At 45.1% G+C, this 24839-nt stretch overlaps 1 protein-coding gene across 1 annotated transcript in view; it reads left to right on the top strand.

The window, feature by feature from the left end:
- Positions 1 to 2221: 2221 nt before the first annotated feature.
- LOC124034013 (axoneme-associated protein mst101(2)-like) overlaps positions 2222 to 24839 on the top strand; it is a 35940-nt gene continuing 13322 nt past the window's right edge. The window contains exons 1-3 of the mRNA XM_046346630.1: positions 2222 to 2449; positions 21486 to 21622; positions 23547 to 23646. Coding sequence (XP_046202586.1) covers positions 21488 to 21622; positions 23547 to 23646 — 235 coding nt within the window. The 5' untranslated portion in view covers positions 2222 to 2449; positions 21486 to 21487. The remainder of the gene's footprint in view (positions 2450 to 21485; positions 21623 to 23546; positions 23647 to 24839) is intronic.

Genomic DNA, 24839 nt, shown 5'->3' with positions numbered 1-24839 from the left:
AAACTGAACGGTCAAAAACCCGAATCATCTCCTCTTTAAAGTTCTGGTAATTGTTAGAACAATCAGCCCTTGCCTCCCAGATAGCTGTGCCCCACTCTCGGGCCCGGCCAGTAAGGAGTGAAATGACGTAAGCAACCCGAGCTCTCTCTCTAGAGTATGTGTTGGGTTGGAGAGAGAACACAATCTCACACTGGGTGAGAAAGGAGCGGCACTCAGTGGGCTGCCCGGAGTAGCAAGGTGGGTTATTAACCCTAGGTTCTGGAGGCTCGGCAGGCCAGGAAGTAACAGGTGGCACGAGACGAAGACTCTGGAACTGTCCAGAGAGGTCGGAGACCTGAGCGGCCAGGCTCTCCACGGCATGGCGAGCAGCAGACAATTCCTGCTCGTGTCTGCCGAGCATGGCTCCTTGGATCTCGACGGCAGTGTTACGAGCGTCTGTAGTCGCTGGGTCCATTCCTCGGTCGGATCCTTCTGTCATGCAGGTGAATGAGGACCCAAAAGCGACTTGGCGAAAACAGAGTATTTAATCCAGAATAAACTTTACAAAACAAAAAGCATAATACTACACGTAAAGACGAGAACAGACTGGAGACTTGATCGAGAACTGCAGGTTGCCTCGGGAAGGCACTTGAACCTAGCAGACTCAGACACCTGCTCACCACGCAGCATCTGAGGGAAACACGACACGACAGGGCAAAACATAGACACAGCACGGTGAATTATAGATGAGGATCCGACAGGGCAGGTACGGGAAACAAGGAGAGAAATAGGGACTCTAATCAGGGAAAAGGATCGGGAACAGGTGTGGGAAGACTAAATGATGATTAGGGGAATAGGAACAGCTGGGAGCAGGAACGGAACGATAGAGAGAAGAGAGAGCGAGAGAGTGAGAGAGGGAGGGGGAGAGAGAGGGATAGAAAGAGGGAAAGAACCTAATAAGACCAGCAGAGGGAAACTAATAGAATGGGAAGCACAGGGACAAGACATGATAATTAATGACAAAACATGACAATTTCTCCAAAAAGTACGATCTTTGTTCCCATGTGCAGTTGCAAACAGTAGTCTGTCTTTTTTATGGCGTTTTTTGAGCAGTGGCTTCTTCCTTGCTGAGCACCTTTCAGGTTATGTTGATATATGGCTCGTTTTACTGTGGATATAGATACTTGTACCTGTTTCCCATAGCATCTTCACAAGGTTGTTCTGGGATTGATTTGCACTTTTCGCACCAAAGTACGTTGATCTCTAGGAGACAGAATGCGTCTCCTTCCTGACTGGTATGACTGCTGCGTGGTCCCATGGTGTTTATACTTGCATACTATTGTTTGTACAGATAAACGTGGTATCTTCAGGCATTTGGAAATTGCTCCCAAGAATTAACCAGTCTTGCGGAGGTCTACAATTTTTTTTCTGAGGTATTGGCTGATTTCTTTTGATTTTCCCATGATGTCAAGCAAAGAGGCACTTAGTTTGAATGTAGGCCTTGAAATACATCCACAGGTACATCTCCAATTGGCTCTAATTATGTAAATTAACCTATCAGAAGCTTCTAAAGCCATGACATAATTTTCTGGAATTTTCCAAAACAGTAATTATAAGTGAAATAATCTGTCTGTAAAACAATTGTTGGAAAAATTACTTGTGTCATGCACAAAGTAGATGTCCTAACCGACTTGCTAAATCTGTAGTTTGCTAACACGAAATTTGTGGAGTGGTTGAAAAGAGTTTTAATGACTCTCACCTAAGTGTATGCACACTTCTGACTTCAACTGTATATATAAATAAATATATAGAAGGATTCTTTTCTTTCTATTTTTTCCCATTATTTTTTGCTCTGTCATCTCATCCTTTTCTAAATATCTTTATTGAAGAGATTATTGTTTTCACTCAACTTTTTAATTACATTGTAATTACATAATCATAAATCATTATTTTAACACATCACCCCACCTCAGACATTCTCCCTTCAGACATTCTCCCACAAACCCCCGATTTGCCTTATTGCTAATATAAACTGATTATCAAAGTAATTAGAGCAGTAAAAATACATGTTTTGTCATACCCATTTTATATACCGTCTGATATACCACGGCTGTCAACTAATCAGCGTTCAGGGATCGAACCACCCAGTTTATAATACAAAACATTTCATGGAATAATAATGATTTCAAATATTTTCTTATTCAATAATAATTATATTTGGCTATGTGATCATTTAGAAAAGACAGAAGAGATACAGTCTTTTGAGGTCATTTAAATGTTCAAACATGTATTTTGGCTGCAGGGTAAGTCGATTATGTAACGAGATTGTATTCGCTTATCTTCAGTTGGCGGCTTGGGCACGGGGCATGTGGCGAGCATGCCCTCAAGCAAGCACAGCACATACGTACGGAATTTCAGTAAATAAAGATACTACTTTTTCGTGGAGAAAATATTCTTCAATAGAACGAAGGTGAGTTATATTTTAATCTTGGGCTTTATTACGCGCCGCGTTCGTTCTGTACCTATGGGTGAAGTATTCAGTATTTTTATTGCAAGTACTGAGCGAGTTGGAGCAGAGAATTAGGGCACAATGAGCGGCCTGAGCATCTCGGACGCACTGGTTGGATTAGGTATAGTTTGAACCCAGTGACTCCTGAAAGCTTTATAGAACAAACAGCACACTACGTTGTATAACAAGCTGCATGTATCTCATAAAATCTTTTCACTTTCCCAGCCTAGTGATGCCCACAATATGTCGAGAACAAAATGTTCCAAAAACAGGATATAGACTTTGTTAAATGTCCAACAGACCGTGATTACATCCCCAAATCAAACCAGCGCCGTGCACAATGCGTTTATGTAAGAGATGATGAATATAAGGTATTTTCTAGAGTGGATTTTCTATGGATAGGGAAAATTATAATTACTCTCTCCTCCAATGGGGTTCCATAGGCTAAATGCAAGTTGCAGATTCTTATGTTTAAATGTATGCCTCTACAGTCTTAGAAAAATGGTTTCAAATAGTCATTCGGCTGGCCCCATAGGATAATCCATTTTGGTTCCAGGTAGAACCATTTTTGTTTCCAGATAGAACACTTTTGGGTTCCATGTAGAACCTTAATGGAACAAAAAATGGTTCTCCTTTGGGGTTCTCCTATGGGGACAGCCAAATAACCCCTTTAGGTTGTACATAGCAGTGTGTTCTTCTAATATATTTGTTTAATAATGGAGCAATATGTTTCCATGTGAATTATTGAATAGGGTAATCCGCTGATTAAAAGTAGTCTATTCATATTGCTGAAGTGTCTAGAATAGGCCTGCTAGACAGTCTGTTGCACATTGACTAGTTTAGTGTGATACTGTATTCCAGTGGTATTCAACTCTTGCCCCGCGAGGTCCGGAGCCTGCTGGCTTTCTTTTCTACCTGATAATGAATTACACCCACCTGGTAAACTAGGTTTAAATCAGTGCCTGATTAGAGGGTTATTCCTTCATTAGGTGCTCATAACATCTCAGGAATCCTCAGCAATAAGCTGAAAGCCTAAGCTTTTTTGATGATTTTATATATTTTTCTAAATATTATAGACTACCTTTTCATATGTCACCTCTATGAAGCATCAAAATGGTGAATGTGCACTGTAGGATATAGACCAGAGCTGCCCAATCATGGTCATGGTGGGCCTAAAACACATCTGGTTTTTGTTTCTACCTGTAAGTTAATTGGACTGTGATTGTTATCTGTCAAGTACAGACCTCTCTCTATTTTATAATAATTAACAGACCAACCAGAAGCTTTTTGTACATACTGTAACCTGTTAACAAATAGTAATTATCAATGACATTTGCTTTTTTATTTGTTGTAATTTATTTTTCCACCTGTGGGTGGTACCAAAACATTGTTGTAATGTCAAATTCCACGCATATTTATGTATATTCTCTATTTTATATATCTTGATAAAGTTTGTAGTGTTGGTGCATGTATAATTTTAATAGTTATTTGTTTATAATTTCCTTTTTTAGAAATCTTTAGTCTGCTTTAGGCCAGATTGAAGAACAATCTGTCCTTAATGGCGATGTACTCTTATAATCTCCACCCAGCACAGCCAGACGAGGACTGGCCAACCCTCGGAGCCTGGTTCCTCTCTAGGTTTCTTCCTAGGTTCCTGCTGTTCTAGGGAGTTTTTCCTAGGCACCGTGCTGCATTGATTGCTGTTAGGGGTTAGCCTCTGCTGCATTTCTGTATAGCACTTTGTGACATTTGCTGATGTAAAAAGGGCTTTATAAATAAATGTGATTGATTGATTGATTGTCGTGCGAAATACAATAAAAATGCCTACAGTTCTCTCAATGTATACAAATGAGTTATGCTTTCTGTGTATCCAGATCTCATGGGGAAATGTGCGGACTAAGTGGCCCCTAGCTTCAAAATGATCTTTACTTGACATTGTTTTGATAATTATTTCATAACTTATTTTCTAGTGATATCCATATCCAGTCTTGCAGCGTGGCTACTAGACAGTGTAGAGTAGGCTACACTCCCATTCCTCGTGTGCGCGACGATACACCTGCCTCTTTCTTTTTACTCACTCTCGGTTTCCCTATACTGTGTTGTCGAACTCTTCCTTCCAAACGTGGGGGATAGCCTAGCAATTATTAGCTTTTGAGAACATTGTGAATAATCACCGCCTTGTTATGCCTTCCTGTTTTGAAATAAAATATTTTTGCGGCGCTTGTGCATTATAACTGCCCACTCGGTAGTTTTTGCTTTGGATACATTCTGTTACATTGATTGTACTATTTTTTTCTGTTTACTTTTGCATGATGGATCATGGTTACTTTCCTGATTTAGTTCGATAGTATTTCAAACGTGTAGCCTATTTTTTTTCGGCGGGGGGGGGGGTGACTTTGTTATTTAGGGCAAGACAGGGACTTCAATGTTATTTGCATGTCACCTGAGGCGGATTTACCATTAGGCAGAATAGGCAATTGCCTCAGGCCTCACATCATAAGGGCCTCTTGCATTGGGCATAATTACAAATAATACTAATAATAAAATAATAAAAGCTTGATGGTGCATAGATTATATAAGTCTTTACTATAGCCTATATATTAGTCAAGAGAATTTAAAGTATTTAAACTTTTCATTCATTTTGTTCTATTTATCTATACAATAGGCCATAATTGATTTTGGCCCATTAGGCCTGCCATATTCCCACATTGAAGGAGTGTTAAGTATTTTTTTGCTTAATAACCTTTAGGCCTACCTATACAAACATTTTTAAAAACAATTCTGCATCTCTCCCCAGCCCCAGTGGCTCTGCAAGTGTGGACAGGATATTATCCACTGCTGGCTGGATCCCCAGTCACCATCGCATGAACCTGATGCCACAGACTGGCCAAAGTCGTGTTTCTAAAAATGAATTCTAAAAATGAATTCAAAAGGCAACGATAAACACCTGCCTCTGATTGATAACCACTCCAGACAGCCATAGACTTTGCTAGATCACCCCAATAGCTACAATCCCGATACATACACACCAAAACCCCAAGACAAAACACACCACAATACAAAAACCCCATGCCACACCCTGGCCTGACCCAATACATGAAGATAAACACAAAATACTTTGACCAGGGCGTGACAGACCCCCCCCCCCTCCCTAAGGTGCGGACTCCCGAACGTACCTCAAAACAATAGGGAGGGTCCGGGTGGGCGTCCGTCCATGGTGGCGGCTCCGGCGCGGGACGTGGACCCCACTCAGTTAATGTCTTAGTCCCCTCTCCTTGCGTCCCTGGATAGTCCACCCTCGCCGCCGACCATGGCCTAGTAGTCCCCACCCAGAACCCCACTGGACTGAGGAGCAGATCGGGACTGAAGGACAGCTCGGGACTGAGGCAGCTCGGGACTGAGAGAAAGCTCGGGAGTGAGAGAAAGCTCAGGAGTGAGAGGAAGCTCAGGAGTGAGAGGAAGCTCAGGAGTGAGAGGAAGCTCAGGAGTAAGAGGAAGCTCAGGTGTGAGAGGAAGCTCAGGCAGGTAGATAGATCTACCAGATCCTGGCTGGCTGGTGGTCTCAGCAGATCCTGGTTGACTGGCGGATCTGGCGGATTCTCGCTGACTGGCGGATCTGGCGGATTCTGGCGGATCTGGCGGATTCTGGCCGACTGGCAGATCCTGGCCGACTGGCAGTTCTGGCAGATCTGGAAGAGTCTGGTTGACTGGCAGATCTGGAAGATTCTGGTTGACTGGCAGATCTGGAAGATTCTGGCTGACTGGTGGATCCTGGCTGACTGGTAGATCCTGGCTGACTGGCGGATCCTGGCTGACTGGCGGATCCTGGCTGACTGGCAGATTCTGGCTGACTGGCAGCACTGGCGGCGCTGGGCAAACTGGGGGCACTGGCGGCGCTGGGCAGACTGGCGGCGCTGGGCAGACTGGGGGCACTGGCGGCGCTGGGCAGACGGGGGGCACTGGCGGCGTGGGCAGACTGGTGGCGCTGGGCAGACTGGGGGCTCTGGCGGCGCTGGGCAGACTGGGGGCACTGGCGGCGCTGGGCAGACTGGCACCGCAGGGCAGACTGGCGGCGCTGGCGGCGCAGGGCAGACTGGCGGCGCTGGGCAGACGGGGGGCACTGGCGGCGTGGGCAGACTGGTGGCGCTGGGCAGACTGGGGGCTCTGGCGGCGCTGGGCAGACTGGGGGCACTGGTGGCGTTGGGCAGACTGGCGGCGCAGGGCAGTCTGGCGGCGCTGGCGGCGCAGGGCAGACTGGCGGCGCTGGGCAGACTGGCGGCACTGGTGGCGCTGGGCAGACTGGCGGCGCTGGGCATACTGGCGGCGCTGGGCAGACTGGCGGTGCTGGGCAGACTGGCGGCACTGGGCAGACTGGCGGCACTGGTGGTGCTGGGCAGACTGAAAGATCTGGCTGCTCCATGCTGACTGGCGGCTCTGGCTGCTCCATGTGGGCTGACAGCTCTGGCGGCTTCTTACAGACTGGCAACTCCTTGCAGACTGACAGCTCCTTACAGACTGACAGCTCCTTGCAGACTGACAGCTTGCAGACTGGCAGCTCCTTGCAGACTGACAGCTCTGGCTGCTTCATGCAGACTGACAGCTCTGGCTGCTTCATGCAGACTGACAGCTCTCGCTGCTTCATGCAGACTGACAGCTCTCGCTGATCCATGCAGACTGACATCTCTGGCTGCTCCATGTGGGCTGACAGCTCTGGCGGCTTCTTACAGACTGGCAGCTCCTTGCAGACTGACAGCTCCTTGCAGACTGACAGCTCCTTGGAGACTGACAGCTCTGGCTGCTTCATGCAGACTGACAGCTCTGGCTGCTCCATGCAGACTGACATCTCTGGCTGATCCATGCAGACTGACATCTCTGGCTGCTCCATGTGGGCTGACAGCTCTGGCGGCTTCTTACAGACTGACATCTCTGGCTGATCCATGCAGACTGACATCTCTGGCTGCCCCATGTGGGCTGACAGATCTGGCGGCTTCTTACAGACTGGCAGCTCCTTGCAGACTGACAGCTCCTTACAGACTGACAGCTCCTTGCAAACTGACAGCTCCTTGCAGACTGGCCGCTCCTTGCAGACTGACAGCTCCTTGCAGACTGGCAGCTCCTTGCAGACTGGCAGCTCCTTGCAGACTGGCAGCTCCTTGCAGACTGACAGCTCTGGCTGCTTCATGCAGACTGACAGCTCTGGCTGCTTCATGCAGACTGACAGCTCTGGCTGCTCCATGCAGACTGACATCTCTGGCTGATCCATGCAGACTGACATCTCTGGCTGCTCCATGTGGACTGACAGCTCTGGCGGCTTCTTAAGGACTGGCGGCTCCTTGCAGACTGACAGCTCCTTACAGACTGACAGCTCCTTGCAGACTGACAGCTCCTTGCAGACTGACAGCTCCTTGCAGACTGGCAGCTCCTTGCAGACTGATAGCTCCTTGCAGACTGACAGCTCCGGCTGCGCTGAACAGACTGGAGACTCCAGCAGCGCTGTAGAGGAAGAAGGCTCTAGCTGCGCTGAACGGGCGGGAGGCTCCGGCAGCGCAGGAGAGGCGAGGCGCACTGTAGGCCTGATATGCGTGGTGCTGGCACTGGTGGTACTGGGCCGAGGACACGCACAGGAAGCCTCGTGCGGGGAGCTGCTACCGGAGGGCTGGTGTGTGGAGGTGGCACAGGATGGGCTAGACCGTGAAGGCGTACTGGAGATCTTGAGAGCAGTGTTGGCACAGGACGTGCAAGGCTAGGGATGTGCACAGGAGGCCTGATGCGTGAGGCTGGCACCAACTTCACCAGCCGACTAACACGCACCTCAGGACGAGTATGGAGCGCTGACCCAGGTGCCATCAAATCCCCGACACGTTCCGTCGGGCGAATTCCATGCAAAAAGCACCAACACAGCAACTCCCTCATTTCTCTCTCCTCCAATTTCCCCATTAACTCCTTCACGGTCTCTGCTTCGCTCACCTCCAACACCGGCTCTGGTTCTGGTCTCCTCCTTGGCTCCTCACGATAAACAGGGAGAGTTGGCTCAGGTCTGACTCCTGACTCTGCCACACTCTCCCTGAGCCCCCCCCCCCCCCCCCCAATACATTTTTGGGGCTGACTCTCAGGCTTCCTTGCCAACCGTGTTCCCTCATATCGCCGGCTCCTCTCTCTGCTGATTTTTGGGGCTGACTCTGCTCTCCTCGCTGCCTCCACCTGTTCCACCTTTGGGCGGCTACACTCCCCTGGTTTAGCCCAGGGTCCTCTCCCGTCGAGGATTTCTTCCCATGTCCAGAAATCCTTATTTCGCATCTCCTCTTTGGGCTGCTCCTGCCTGTTGACACGCTGCTTGGTCCGTTTACGGTGGGTGATTCTGTAACGGTTTTCTAGGTGTGGTGAAGGAGAGTCGGACCAAACTGCAGCGTGTAGATTGCGATCCATGTTTAATGAACAAAAAACGTAACACGAATCTAAAACACAAACACTACAAAACAAAGAACGTAACGAAAACCGAAACAGCCTAAACTAGTGAAAACTAACATAGACAGGAACAAGGACACTAAGGACAATCACCCACGACAAACTCAAAGAATATGGCTGCCTAAATATGGTTCCCAATCAGAGACAACGATAAACACCTGCCTCTGATTGAGAACCACTCCAGACAGCCATAGACTTTGCTAGATCACCCCACTAGCTACAATCCCAATACATACACACCAAAACCCCAAGACAAAACACACCACAATACAAAAACCCCATGCCACACCCTGGCCTGACCCAATACATGAAGATAAACAAAAAATACTTCGACCAGGGCGAGACAGATTTCATTATATGAACTGTAACTCAGTAAAATATTTTAAATCTTTCAATGTTGTCTTTATATTTTTGTTCAGTGTAAGCATTGTCTTGGTGCGTTCACACTCTTAGGGTCGGTCCATGGGTCCCAAGCTCCTCGTCCACTAGGAAAAGGCATTGTCAGATTCAAAGAGTTTCTCCATGGTCTTGCCTGTCTCATCTGCCCCCTCTCCTGTCTCATTTGCACCATTTCTTTCCATTGTGCCTGAGGGTGCTTGTCAGAGGAGCCACCCCAATTCCATAGTTGTGTGTTGTTGTGAAAGTAATTGTGCTTGTAGTCGCTGGACCTGGGCCTCATCTGTGGGTGAGGGGGTCCTTTGTAGGCCGTGTCTGTCTTTGGGCCCATCCTAAGAAACAGAAAAGAAGCATTGAATGTAGCTTGGCCTACATATCCCCTCTCATATCAAAACAGCAGGATGTGATCTTCAAGTTAGATTGGATTGCTACATTTCATGTATATTTACCTGCTTATAATTAATTATAAATATTCAGGCTTTAGCTTTGTGAATTCACCATCTCAAATTGTAGAGCAGACATTGTTGTCACCCAAAGAAAACAATCAACACGTTGGATGAGTCAGTTTGTTATCTGGCTAGCATCCACCACTCTTCATGGCCAACTAGTTAGCTAGAAAACAAACAAAGTAACAAAACAGACATAGCCAGCGTGCTTCATAACATAGTGTGGCATACAAACTAAACAAAGTCCAAACAAAGCTACCTAGCTACAAATGGAATTCATAACAGGAAGCAATCAAGCTACAGTTGGTAGTGGTCATTTAGCTAGCAAGCCAGTTATCCAACTAACATTAACTGTGGGACAGGCAAGGGTTTCTGACTCAGTCATAAGCCAACTTTTTTCATAGCAAGTTCAACAAGGACTAAATTATCTTACCCGAACAGAGGACACAGGATAGGTGTAGTATTCCAATGAGATACTTCATTTCAACCAGTGGATAATGTGAAACACTTTTTTGAAATGTTATTATCCAGGTGTTATAAATACAAAATACATGATTATAAATATTATAATTGTAATATATTATAAATACAAGTTCAATATGTACTTCAATGCACATAAGAGGAGGTGGGGAGAGAAGTGTAGAAGACAGAAAAGGAAATAGATAAAACATAGGAGGAGGGAAGACAGCATATGATAAAGATGTACAGTGCTACCCTAATATTCTCTCAGTTCATCACAATTACATAGTGTCTCTAGCGGTATCTCCTAACCAGTTTTGGGATCCCAGTCGGCCAGGAGGTTATCTTAAGAGCGGGTGAGGTGGTGATGACGGGACTGGCTTCTTCTCTCACATCAAAACATACCTGCAGACGAGAGACAGATGGATAGAGAGAGAGCATGATTAAGCTTTGTTTTTTTTCATTCTAACACGGTCAGTCATCATATCAGGAGGTGAAATGGAAAGCTGACCATGAATCATTAACTCTACTACTACATCTCTATCTGTATTTCAATGTAAACCATCTCTTTAATAATACTTCCTGTATAATATAAGCATACTTTCCCTTATAACAAATCAGAAAAACACTGGATAGATAGATCCATGTGCATGTGTAGCATGTGACAATTGCAGGATCATATCAAGGATAGCATCACAAATTAATACATACAGTTGAAGTTGGAAGTTTACATACACCTTAACCAAATACATTTAAACTCAGTTTTTCACAATTCCTGACATTTAATCCTAATAAAAATTCCCTGTCTTAGGTCAGTTAGGATCACCACTTTATTTTAAGAATGTGAAATGTCAGAATAATAGTAGAGAGAATCATTTATTTCAGCTTTAATTTCTTTCATCACATTTCCAGTGGGTTAGAAGTTTACATACACTCAATTAGTATTTGGTAGCATTGCCTTTAAATTGTTTATCTTGGATCAAACGTTTCATGTAGCCATCCACAAGCTTCCCACAATACGTTAGGTGAATTTTGGCCCATTCCTCCTGACAAAGCTAGTGTAAAGGTTTGTAGGCCTCCTTGCTCACACACACTTTTTCATTTCTGCACACAAATGTTCTATAGGACTGAGGTCATCTTGAGATGTTGCTTCAATATATCAACATAATTTTCCAAACATAACGATGGTCATTATGGCCAAACAGTTCTATTTTTGTTTCATCAGACCAGAGGACATTTCTCCAAAAATTACGATCTTTGTCGCCATGTGCAGTTGCAAACCGTATTCTGGCTTTTTTGGCGGTTTTGTAGCAGTGGCTTCTTTCTTGCTGAGCGGCCTTTCAGGTTATGTCGATATAGGACTCGTTTTACTCCTTACGAACCACATAGCATATCATTACAGCAGTATGTACCGGTATGTTAGCTGTCTACCCAATGTTAGTACCTATACATCAAACTTGACAGTATATTAACTATAGGCTATTTAACTACCCAACATTTATTGACTTGATTATTCCTGTCATTCTTAGGTTCCCTAAATGTTATAGTCATTGTGCGTTCTCAATGGACATTCGGTGTGCTTTCGTAAATCCGCTCTTATCTACTCCGATTTCAGAGCACTCTCATCTGAGTGTACCAGACCGCAGAATAATGAATTGACGACCGCTAAAAACCCGTTGAATTTGCCGGTGTCAGTAAACATCGGCAAAAAAACGGACTGGTTAACACAGCAGCACAGTTACAGTCACTAACGCTCTGGTTAACACGAAAACTGCCTAACCAGCTCTGCTAGGGTAAGTAAAATGGTCCGAGGGGTCTCACTTGCGTCTGGAAGTAGCTAGCAAGCTAGCCAACATTAGCTTGGGTTCTTGACTGCAGTTGTAAGGCCAGAATGCTCAAATCAACCCTACTCCAGTGTGCGCTCCCGATAGCGAAACGGTGGGAATATACCCAGAGGGTTTTTCATTTTCATTGAATAGAAACACTATAATATTAATCAAATTAATTAAGCAAGTACCAGTCAAAATTTTGCACACACCTACTCATTCCAGGATTTTTCTATATTTTTACTATTTTGTACATTGTAGAATAATAGTGAAGACATCACAACTATGAAATAACAGGTATGGAATCAGTTAAGAACAAATTCTTACTTACAAGGACAGCCTACTCCTTCCTCCCCATCGGGGAATTGAACCCCAGTCTCCCACTTGCCTGCAATATATGCCAAGGTGAACGGTCCATAACGGATTATTCCATTGAGTTTCGCACTCTGCTGCCTCTTGAGTGGAACGAGCGTAATTTGGCGCTGCTCGCCTCGTTTTCTGGAGGGACTCTTACGCAGTGGTTAAGGATGAGATTCTCTCCGGGAGGTTCCTTCAGATGTGGACTCTTTGATTGCTCTCGCCATCCGCATAGAACGACGGGTAGATCTTCGTCACCGGGCTCGTGGAAGAGAGCTCCATCAACGGTGTTTCCCTGCTCCGCATCGCAACCATCTCCCTCCTCTGGCTTTGAGACTGAGCCCATGCAGCTGGGAGGGATTCGCATCTCGAATAAGGAGAGGGAACGGAGGATCACCAACCGCCATCTATTATGGAGTTGCTGGACATTTCCCATGTCCAGTAAGAGGCCAGAGCCCATCAGTAAGCGGAGGGCTACTGGTGAGCGCTACTACTCAGGTCCCTTCATCTAGATCTTGTTCATATGTCGGTCCATCTACGCCAACCGGCACATGCAGTTTTTTTGGGGCTGAGGGTTGTTTCATGGTACATAACAGGCCGTTTTGCCATGGTAGTCATCTTCCCAGTATCAAATTTGGACACTACCTTAACTCTCACAGTATCTGGTACAGAGACTATTTCTTTGATTTTCCGTTCACCGTTTCTGTTGTTTTGGGTCACCCCTGGCTTGTAGTCATAATCCTTCTATTAATTGGTCTAGGCTGTTTAATGTCTGCCATCCTCCCAGACTATCAAATGCTTCTCAAAGATACACTCTGGTGGTCAAACTACCAATAACTTGCATTAACAGAATAAATGGCTGACAATTAGATAACGTGCCACAGAATGCTGCAGCATCCCACAAGGTGTGCCACAGTATGACATAACTTTTAAAGGAGGAACCACTGTATCTATAGAGTACATTATGTACTCTATTGCTTTGGATGTGAAAGTGTCACAGACATATAGCTTGAACTTGATATTGATAACCCATTCACAAGTTGCATTGTAATGAGACAAGTACTAGTAAAAAGTGGGTGCTAGACATTGGTGGTGAATGAGGTCAGTTTTCCACTTACTATTTAAGCTCTTTGAGCATCTGGAAAAGCAATATATAAATGCAATCAAGTATTAGTATTATACTTCTGGTCTTGGGAGATGGAATTAGGACCCTGGGCTCAGCCTGGAGAATATCGCCGTCCCAAGGAAGAAATAGAAGCGGCTAAAACCGAGAGGCGCTGGTATGAGGAGGCAGCACGGCGACGCGGTTGGAAGCCGGAAAAGCAGCCCAAATTTTTTTTGGGGGGGGAGGCTAGAAGGGAGAATAGTTATGCCAGGTAGGAGACCTGCGCAAACTCCCTGTGCTCATCGTTGGGCTAGAGGGACCGGGCAGGCACCGTGTTATGCTATGGAGCGCACAGTGTTTCCAGTGCGGGTGCAGAGCCAGGTGCGGCACATATGCAAGTACAGGGAACTTTGTGGTCTGCCCGCTGATCTTATTTTCTGAAGGGTTAGGAAGGGAAGAGGGAGGGGTATACTATGTGGGGTATGCACTGGAACAGACCACATGGAAAGTGTTTGTGTATACAGTATGTGTGTGCTTTCATATATCCATTCCACATAGACTGTGGTCTATACATACTGTATGTGTTGATATTTATTCAGGTGTCCATACATGTGTGTGTGTGTGTGTGGGTTGTTTATGTTTCCATTCATAGTATGGGTGCGGGTGCATGCAGTGAGTGTTTTTTATATGAGTGTGTGTGCATATGTTTATTTAAGTATGTTTCAATGGTGCATATAGCTACACGTGCTCTCATTTCAAGTACAATACCCTGATCTATCCACTGTCTATTGTTCCCTCGTCTTCTTGGGATGGGAAGGGGGTGGGAAGTGTCTGGGTTGGTGGGTAGGACTCTGGCACATAGACTACTACTGTCATGTTTTGTCTTATATTGTCTTGTCATTTTGCTTTTCCTTCTGTTCGTTTTCCCCCTGCTGGTCTTTTTAGGTTCGTTCCCCTTTTTCTCTCTCCCTCTCTCTCTCTCTTCTCTCTATCGTTCCGTTCCTGCTCCCAGCTGTTCCTATTCCCCTAATCAATCATTTAGTCTTCCCACACCTGTTCCCTATCTTTTCCCCTGATTAGAGTCCCTATTTCTCCCCTTGTTTTCCGTTTCTGTCCTGTCGGATCCTTGTATATTGTTCACCGTGCTGTGTCTTTGTATCGCCCTGTCGTGTCGTGTTTCCCTCAGATGCTGCATGGTGAGCAGGTGTCTGAGTCTGCTACGGTCAAGCGCCTTCCCGAGGCAACCTGCAGTTTATTATCGAGTCTCCAGTCAGTTCTCGTGATTACGAGTGGTATTGTTTTTATGCTTTATTTACTGCTCCGATTTGTCTAGGAGTATTGCTATTTCCTTAAACTGGATTAAAGACTCTGTTTTCGCCAAGTCGCTTTTGGGTCCTCATTCACCTGCATAACAGAAGGATCCGACCAAGAATGGACCCAGCGACTATGGATTCTCTCTACTCTACTCTCGAGTTCCAGGGAGCGATGCTCGGCAGACACGAGCAGGAATTGTCAGCTGCTCGGCATGCCGTTGAGACCCTGGCCGCTCAGGTCTCCGACCTCTCAGGACAGTATCAGAGTCTTCGTCTCGTGCCACCAGCTACTTCCGGGTCTTCCGAGCCTCCGGAACCTAGGGTTAATAACCCACCATGTTATTCTGGGCAGCCCACTGAGTGCCGCTCCTTTCTCACCCAGTGTGATATAGTGTTCTCTCTCCAACCCAACACATACTCAAGAGAGAGAGCTCGGATTGCCTACGTCATATCACTCCTTACTGGTCGGGCTCGGCAGTGGGGCACAGCTATCTGGGAGGCAAGCGCTGAGTGCACTAACGATTATCTGAACTTTAAAGAGGAGATGATAAGGGTTTTTGATCGTTCAGTTTTTGGGAAAGAAGCTTCCTGGTCCCTGTCTTCCCTATGTCAAGGTAATCGATCCATAACGGATTACTCTATAGAGTTTCACACTCTTGCTGCCTCCAGTAACTGGAACGAGCAGGCGTTGCTCGCTCGTTTTCTGGAGGGACTCCACGCTAAGGTTAAGGATGAGATTCTCTCTCGGGAGGTTCCATCCAGCGTGGATTCTTTGATTGAACTCGCTATTCGCATTGAACGACGGGTAGACCTTCGTCACCGAGCTCATAGAAGAGAGCTCGCGTTAACTGTGTCTCCCCTCTCTCCGACACTACCATCTTTCCCCACTGACTCTGGTGTTGAGCCCATGCAGCTGGGGGGTATTCGCATTTCGACTAAGGAGAGGGAACGGAGAATCACCAACCACCTCTGTCTCTATTGCGGTTCCGCTGGTCATTTTGTCATTTCATGTCCAGTTAAAGGCCAGAGCTCATCAGTAGGCGGAGGGCGACTGATAAGCGCTACTAGACGGTCCTCTCCGTCAAGTACCGGTACTACCTTACCGGTCCATCTACGCTGGACCGGATCGGCAGCTTCCTGCAGTGCATTAATAGACTCTGGGGCGGAGGGCTGTTTTATGGACGAAGCCTGGGCTCGGGAACATGACATTCCTCTCAGACAGTTAGGGGAGCCCACGGTCATGTTCGCCTTGGATGGTAGTCCTCTCCCCAGTATATTATGTGAAACACTACCTTTAACCCTCACTGTATCTGGTAACCATAGTGAGACCATTTCTTTTTGATTTTTTGTTCACCTTTTACACCTGTTGTTTTGGGTCATCCCTGGCTAGTGTGTCATAATCCTTCTTTTGATTGGTCTAGTAATTCTATCCTTTCCTGGAACGTTTCTTGTCATGTGAAGTGTTTAATGTCTGCTATTTCTCCTGTTTGTTCTGTCCCCTCTTCTCAGGAGGAACCTGGTGATTTGACAGGAGTGCCGGAGGAATATCATGGTCTGCGCACGGTCTTCAGTCGGTCCAGAACCAACTCCCTTCCTCCTCACCGGTCGTATGATTGTTGTTCTGATCTCTTCAAGAAGCGTTTTGCATCCGCTCCTATCCTTGTTGCACCTGACGTCACTAAACAGTTTATTGTTGAGGTTGACGCGTCGGGGTGGGCGTGGGAGCCATTCTGTCCCAGCGCTCCGATACTGACGATGGGGTCCACCCTTGTGCGTATTTTTCTCATCGCCTGTCACCGTCGGAACGTAACTATGATGTGGCTAACCGCGAACTGCTCGCCATCCGTTTAGCCCTAGGCAAATGGCGACAGTGGTTGGAGGGGGCGACCGTTCCTTTTGTTGTTTGGACTGACCAAAGGAACCTTGAGTACATCCGTTCTGCCAAACGACTGAATGCGCGTCATGCTCGTTGGGCGTTGTTTTTCGCTCGTTTCGAGTTCGTTATTTCTTATTGCCCGGGTACTAAGAACACCAAGCCTCATGCTTTATCCCGTCTCTTTAGTTCTTCTGTGGCTTCTACCGATCCCGAGGGGATCCTTCCTGTTGGGCGTGTTGTCGGGTTGACAGTCTGGGGAATTGAAAGACAGGTTAAGCAAGCACTCACGCACACTGCGTCGCCGCGCGCTTGTCCTAGTAACCTTCTTTTCGTTCCTGTTTCTACTCGTCTGGCTGTTCTTCAGTGGGCTCACTCTGCCAAGTTAGCTGGCCATCCCGGCGTTCGAGGTACTCTTGCTTCTATTCGCCAGCGCTTTTGGTGGCCTACTCAGGAGCGTGACACGCGCCGTTTCGTGGCTGCGTGTTCGGACTGCGCGCAGAATAAGTCTGGTAATTTTTTTTCTGCTTCTGCTCCTGGTCTTGCTGGGTCCCAGTCTGTTCCCTGCCACCGCATCTCTCCTGTTCTTGTTCCTGCCCTTGCTGTGTCTCAGTCTGTCCCTAGTTGTTACTCTCCTGGCCTGTTTGGTCCTGTTTGCTCTAAAAAGCTTTCAGTTCTCTACCCGTGTCTCATTTTTTTTTTAGAGTAGTACCCTAGTTTCCCTTTTTATCGTTTTCCGTTACGGTCCTGAGGAGAGGAGTTGGGTTCTTTCTCGGGACGTGCTGGACCGTTTGTGATCTATGATTTCCTCCGTTGCCGCCAGTGTTCCTCCTCGAGAGCGCCAGGAGGCGCTCGGTGAGTGGGGGGGTACTGTCATGTTTTGTCTTATATTGTCTTGTCATTTTGCTTTTCCTTCTGTTCGTTTTCCCCCTGCTGGTCTTTTTAGGTTCGTTCCCCCTTTTTCTCTCTCCCTCTCTCTCTCTCTTCTCTCTATCGTTCCGTTCCTGCTCCCAGCTGTTCCTATTCCCCTAATCAATCATTTAGTCTTCCCACACCTGTTCCCTATCTTTTCCCCTGATTAGAGTCCCTATTTCTCCCCTTGTTTTCCGTTTCTGTCCTGTCGGATCCTTGTATATTGTTCACCGTGCTGTGTCTTTGTATCGCCCTGTCGTGTCGTGTTTCCCTCAGATGCTGCGTGGTGAGCAGGTGTCTGAGTCTGCTACGGTCAAGCGCCTTCCCGAGGCAACCTGCAGTTTATTATCGAGTCTCCAGTCAGTTCTCGTGATTACGAGTGGTATTGTTTTTATGCTTTATTTACTGCTCCGATTTGTCTAGGAGTATTGCTATTTCCTTAAACTGGATTAAAGACTCTGTTTTCGCCAAGTCGCTTTTGGGTCCTCATTCACCTGCATAACAACTACTTCTCAAGCTGCACTGAGATGGTGGTTGTTCAGAGAGTAAGGACTGAAGTGAAGTTAGGTTCAGATATTGTGTTCAGATATTTTGGTTATCTGACTTACACCCCTCCCCCCACACCAAGTTTAGCCACAAAATGGTTCCCCATGGTAGGCACTGTGTACTTATAGTTACACTTCCAGCACTATGGGTACAGCCTTATGGATGGAACCAACCCCCAATGGCAACAGGGCATGCTAGCTAAATGCCTGATTCAGTAAGTTGTTTAGTTGATTGTACTGAAGGTCACAAACAGAGATCCTACCTAACAGGTAATATCTATTGTTACTTCAAGTCAGTGCTACATTTTGTGTCATATTTTAGTTGACTGTCTAAAACAGCTTACAGGTAGCTTTAGGCTGATCAAACGTCATTTACCAACTAACCTAACGTAGCAGGTGTAAAATAAATGCCTGAAACTACATGCCCCACATTTTTTTTTGTATTAATTATGGATCCCCATTAGCTGCTGCCAAAGCAGAAGATCATCAAAGGTAAGGCATTAATTATATCGCTATTTCTGACTTTCGTGGCGCACATGCCTGGTTGAAATATATTTTTCATGCTTTGTATGCGGGCCTCAGATAATCGCATGGTGTGCTTTTGGCGTAAAGCCTTTTTGAAATCTGACACAGCGGCTGGATTAACAAGAAGTTAAGCTTTATTTTGATGTATTACACTTGTGATTTTATGAAAGTTAAATATATTAATTCTGTAGTTTGAATTTCGCACCCTGCAAATAACGCTACCATCCCACCTGCCAATAAGAAGTTAACAAGATTCAAGAACTGAGACATAAACTGAACAAGTTCCACAGACATGTGACTAACATAAATGGAATAATGTGTCCCTGAACAAAGGGAGGTGGGGGGTCAAAATCAAAAGTAACAATCAGTATCTGGTGTGTCCACCAGCTGCATTAAGTGCTGCAGTGCATCTCCTCCTCGTGGACTGCACCAGATTTGCCAGTTCTTGCTGTGAGATGTTACCCGACTCTTCCACCAAGGCACCTGCAAGTTCCCAGACATTTCTGGGGGGAATGGCCCTAGCCCTCACCCTCCGATCCAACATATCCCAGACGTGCTCAATGGGATTTAGATCTGGGCTCTTCGCTGGCCATGGCAGAACTATGACATTCCTGTCTTGCAAGAAATCACGCACAGAATGAGCAGTATGGCTGGTGGTATTGTCATGCTGGAGGGTCATGTCACCCTGACCATCACCCTTGTTGAGACAAAACCAGTGAATCAGCGAAGGGCACTTTTTTCCAGTCCTGTCAGGTCCAGCGACTGTGCCCATAGGCAATGTTGTTGCCGGTGATGTCTGGTGAGGACCTGCCTTACAACAGGCCTACAAGCCCTCAGTCCAGCCTCTCAGCCTATTTCGGACAGTCTGAGCACTGATGGAGGGATTGTGCGTTCCTGGTGTAACTCTGGCAGCTGTTGTTGCCATCCTTTACCTGTCCCGCAGGTGTAATGTGTGGATGTACCGATCCTGTGCAGGTGTTGTTACACATGGTCTGCCACTGCATCATTGCATCTCTCTGTAGTGCTGTCTTAGGCATCTCACAGTACGGACATTGCAATTTATTGCCCTGCCACATCTGCTTTCCTCATGCCACCTTGCAGCATGCCTAAGGCACATTCACGCAGATGAGCAGGGACCCTGGGCATCTTTCTTTTGGTGTTTTTCAGAGTCAGTAGAAAGGCCTCTTTAGTGTCCTAAGTTTTCATAACTGTGCCTTTAATTGCCTACAGTCTGTAAGCTTGTTAGTGTGTTAATGACCGTTCTGCAGGTGCATGTTCATTAATTGTTTATGGGTCATTGAACAAGCATGGGAAACTGTGTTTAAACCCTTTACAATGAAGATCTGTGAAGTTATTTGGATTTTCACTAATTATCTTTCAAAGACAGGGTCATGAATACGGGACTTTTCTTTTTTTGCTGAGTTTAGAACTAAGTTCTATTTTAGCACTTGGCTACGCAGACGCTTGCAAGCAGTTTGGATGAAATGATTGAATAACATGTAGGTGTATATTTATTTTGCAACATTCAGGCAGGCAAAATGTGCAGTATGGTCAGCATGTCAGAACAGCCCTTGTTGGGAGTTACCACAGGATAATTCCAGGGTTCTCAGGCATTATTGCTTAATTAAGTACAAACATTTTAAAGACCACAGGGATTTTATAGAATTTGATTCTATAAAAAGTGACATCATTCACATGCATCTGTTTCCAATTACATCTCATTGAATGTTGACTATTAAATAGAAAATAGCATCCACCATCTATTTCCTTTCTCTTCTGTTGTCCGAGTGAAGATAAAACAAGTTAGTTAGACACACAAGTGAGCATGAAAGATCGAAGCAGGATTATTGTTATTTGTTGTGACACGTGGATTAGATTAGATGACAATGACATCTCAGCAGATGTGTAATCTCCTCTTCTTCCCTGCACAGACGAGCCATGGTAGTCTAGACTATTGTTTGTTTTGTTGATCATGTTATGCACTCTGAATGATAGGGCTGAGAGATGTTTTCTTTGTTAGAATATATGACAAATGCATTAGATTAATATAATGAATTACGATAAACTACAACAGACTAATCAATCAAATAAATAGATAACAAGACATCATTTAATCACAAAAGATAATGTTACAATACTAATGTTAGAAGACACACAGATCACTCTCTCACATAGGTTCTGTAGATCTGCAAAGTAGTGCACAATCTGGTCTGCTGCTGGCTTTCCAACAAGTACTAAGAATTACACTCTCAGTTTGTTTGGCTAAATCTGCTCATCCACCAGTGACCTGTATTGTGGGTGTTGTAGTGTTAATAACCACTGATCTGTAGTCCTCCAGTGCAGTTTATGGCAGTAGGGATGGAGGCAAGTCATGTCAATGCTTTCCCTGTACTGTCTGGTACCATTACAGCCACATGTCAATATGCAATATGCAAAGATCTTATGGCTCAGTTCCATCGAACAGTTGAACTAGTGTTCTCCCAAAATAAGCGTCATGTCTATGTCATGCAACTGACCTTTTCAAAGGCTCCAGAAATGACAATGAGACATGCCTAGTTTTAATAAAAATAATAAAATAAATGTAGAAATATAACCACTTCTTTTCTGACTGAGTGATCCGAGTGATTCCCTTCTAACACTGCTCCATTGCAAGATGAATATATTTAAATGAGACTTCCCTAGTGAAATAACGATTTATTTAAATAAATAAATATGATGTGTCTTCACAGAGCTTATCTGTGATCTCTGGTGACTGACTGCTCTGTGTTCCTGTAGGAATGGAGTTCCCTGTGGACGGCCTGGCCAGCGTGACCCAAGAGGTCCTGGAGAGATCAGCCCAGGACTACATGAACAGCATCCTCCACAGCAATTCAGACTCACCTGCACATCTCACCCTCGCCAACAACACACAGGTAAACACTTCACCCTCAGCAATCCACACAGGTAAAGGAGCTTTGACTGCATTTGTGACCGACTAGCTCGATTCAGTCTTATGTAGCAAGTTTTGAAATTGTGTTTTTTACATTGGATCAAAGTACATACTCAGAGCTAGAGAATTGTATATCATACCATACAGTTGAGGAACATTGGTAAATTGATGAATTTATAACCTCACTTATGAGAAAATGTCCCTTGAATGTTTTGGTACACCTACTGGAGAGCTCTTCTTTGTCTACACCTATTCAGCATCGTTCACACCCTCTTAAGCTTTAGCCCCACGTAGCTCTTTAAGAATTTATGTGAGGCCATGTACTAAACAACCAAAGATTTCAAGTCTAACTGGTGTGTTCATAAATTCAATCTGGTGTACCAGAGTGTGTTTAGAGTGCGCTCTGGGCGTACCGTAAACGCAGAGTCAGATTGTCCGTTGGTATATTCAGAGCGTTTCACTCTCGGAGCGTTCAAAGCGCACCTTAGACGATTTGGCCGAGGAGTCGGGTTGATCCAAGCGTTCTGACCTAACAACAGCAGTCAAGCACCCAAGCTTACTGGCTAAGGTTGGCTAGCTTGCTAAATATTTCCAGACAGAACAGCTCACTATGACCATTTTACTCACCCTAGCAGAGCTGGTTAGGCTGTTTTTATGTTATGTTGGTGTCTGCAACTGTGCTGAGTTTTTGCAAACGTTTACTTACACCAGCCATATTCAACAGGTGTTGCGCATTTGTAAATGTGTCAGTTATTCTAACGAATTTACCAGCTACGTCTATTGAGAGTTGTCACAGTGGAGTCTTTTGATTAGACATTTAACTAGCTAGCTAAACAATTAACCATAATCCCAACTCATAATGTTACTACCCTGCATGAATCTGCAGGGAGCTAACCAACCAGGTTCAATGATAGCTAGCTAGCTAACATTAGGCTATAATTAGCAATGCAAATGGCTCTGAGATACGAATAATATTATTACACAGATCATGCATGTAACATTAGCTAGCAAGCCAGCCAGCTAACATTAACTAGCTAGCTAACAGTATGCTTTAACTTGAAATTAACCCAACTTTTTGACAAAATTAGAAATGTGTAATATCTGAAAATGTAGCTAGCTAGACAATCTCACCCGTATAAATGGATGGACGCTTCTCCCTCTCTGTCACGGATATCATGGTTGCCTTAGTTTGAAGATGTGATCCAGAGACAGCTGTTTTATACAACAGCCTTCTGTGTGTTCTCTTTTCGACTCCGTCTGCATATTTGCAATCAAACGCCAGAATTTTCTTCATCTCCTTAGCTATCATACTCCAATTCCACACTGTTGATATCGATTTCAAAAAACTTGATCCTCCGGAAAGTGGAGAGCGACCCCTTTGCAGTTCTACTACGTGATATCTTTAAAAACATTTTATTTTAAAGCTGCGTTAGAAAGGATTACAAACACATCAGCTCAGGTTTAGCCACAGAAAAAGAAAAGATCTTCCCTTTAGCCATGATTGGCGAACAATTGTATTTGTATTTATAGATGGCATACAAGTTTGTTATTAAGGCACATGGAAGTTGGCAAGTTCCAGAAGGCATTTCTACCAAAAAACGTTTACGTTCAAATGGCTCTCCTGTGAAGTAGTGACGCGTGACATACTCCTAATTTGCTGACATTTGTCATTGAATCTGCCTTGGCTAGATTTACATACTTCCAGTGCTACAGTTATTCCAGGTCCGCTTCGCCACTTTAAAACGACAAAACAGTTATATTATGAAATCTTCCCCTTTTCATAGGAAGTAGCCTATTTGATGGAATTGAAATGTACAGCTTCCCTAGAATTGTTCTACTATATGCTAAATTATACCCCAATAGATTAAATGGTTGAATTTTGATCTTGTGCTTCTGTCCTCACCCAGGTGCCCATTGGGCTTTCCAATGTGGGTTTCGTCCCTCTGTATGGAGCCGACCTGAGACAGAAAGTCCTCGCCCTGTTCTCCCTACAGGACCAGTTTACAGGTAAATGAGGTCTTATGAGGAAATTGTTGATGATGTTGACACAAAATGGAGACTGCTAATGGATAAACTGGACCCCCCCCCCCACCTAAGGCTAATGTAATGCCACTGTGTCTTTTGTGCCTTCAGGAACTGTAAAATTAATCATGAAAATGTTTACCAATTGTAACAGTTAACAATGTAATAATATGTATTTAAAAGCGGTACATATAGTATTTCTAAAAGTTTATTGTATTCTTAGTCTATATTCTTAGTGCATTCAGAAATTATTCAGACTCCTTCACTTTTTCCACATTTTGTTACATTACAGCCTTATTCAAAAATGTATTACATGAAAGAAATATCTTATCAATCTACACACAATACCCCACAACGTCAAAGCTGATTTTTTTTCTTCTATTGAAGGTAGAAAACAGAAATACTTTAAGTATTCAGATCATTTGCTCTGAGACACGAAATTGAGCTCAGGTGGATCCTGTTTCCATTGATCAACCTTGAGATGTTTCTACAACTTGATTGGAGTCCACCTGTGGTAAATTCAATTTATTGGACATGATTTGGAAAGGCACACACCTGTCTATATAAGGTCCTGCAGCTGACAGTTCACGTCAGAGCAAAAACCAAGCTATGAGGTTGAACGAATTGTCCATAGAGCTCCGAGACAGGATTAAGTCGAGGCACAGATCTTGGGAAGGGTACCAAAAAATGTCTGCAGCATTGAAGGTCCCCAAGAACACAGTGGTCGCCATCATTATTAAATGGAAGAAGTTTGGAACCACCAAGACCCTTCCTAGAGCTGGCTGCCCGGCCAAACCGAGCAATCGAGGGAGAAGGGCCTTGGTCAGGAAGGTGACCAAGAACCTGATGGTCACTCTGACAGAGCTCCAGAGTTCCTCTGTGGAGATGAGAGAACCTTCCAGAACACAACCATCTCTGCAGCACTTCACCAATTAGGCCTTTATGGTAGAGTGGCCAGATGGAAGCCACTCGTCCGTAAAAGGCACGACAGCCCGCTTGCAGTTTGCCATAAGGCTCCTAAAGACTATCAGACCATGAAAAGCAAGATTCTCTGGTCTGATGAAGCCACGATGGAACTCCTGAATGTCAAGCGTCACGTCTGGAGGAAACCAATACTCTGCTCATCACCTGGCCAATACCATCCCCAGCATCATGCTGTGGGGACGTTTTTCAGCAAC

Source organism: Oncorhynchus gorbuscha, linkage group LG04, assembly GCF_021184085.1.
Source record: "Oncorhynchus gorbuscha isolate QuinsamMale2020 ecotype Even-year linkage group LG04, OgorEven_v1.0, whole genome shotgun sequence".
Classification (NCBI taxonomy): domain Eukaryota; kingdom Metazoa; phylum Chordata; class Actinopteri; order Salmoniformes; family Salmonidae; genus Oncorhynchus; species Oncorhynchus gorbuscha.
Note: the sequence above shows the minus strand (reverse complement) of the source record. Positions and strands in the feature narration are given on the sequence as shown.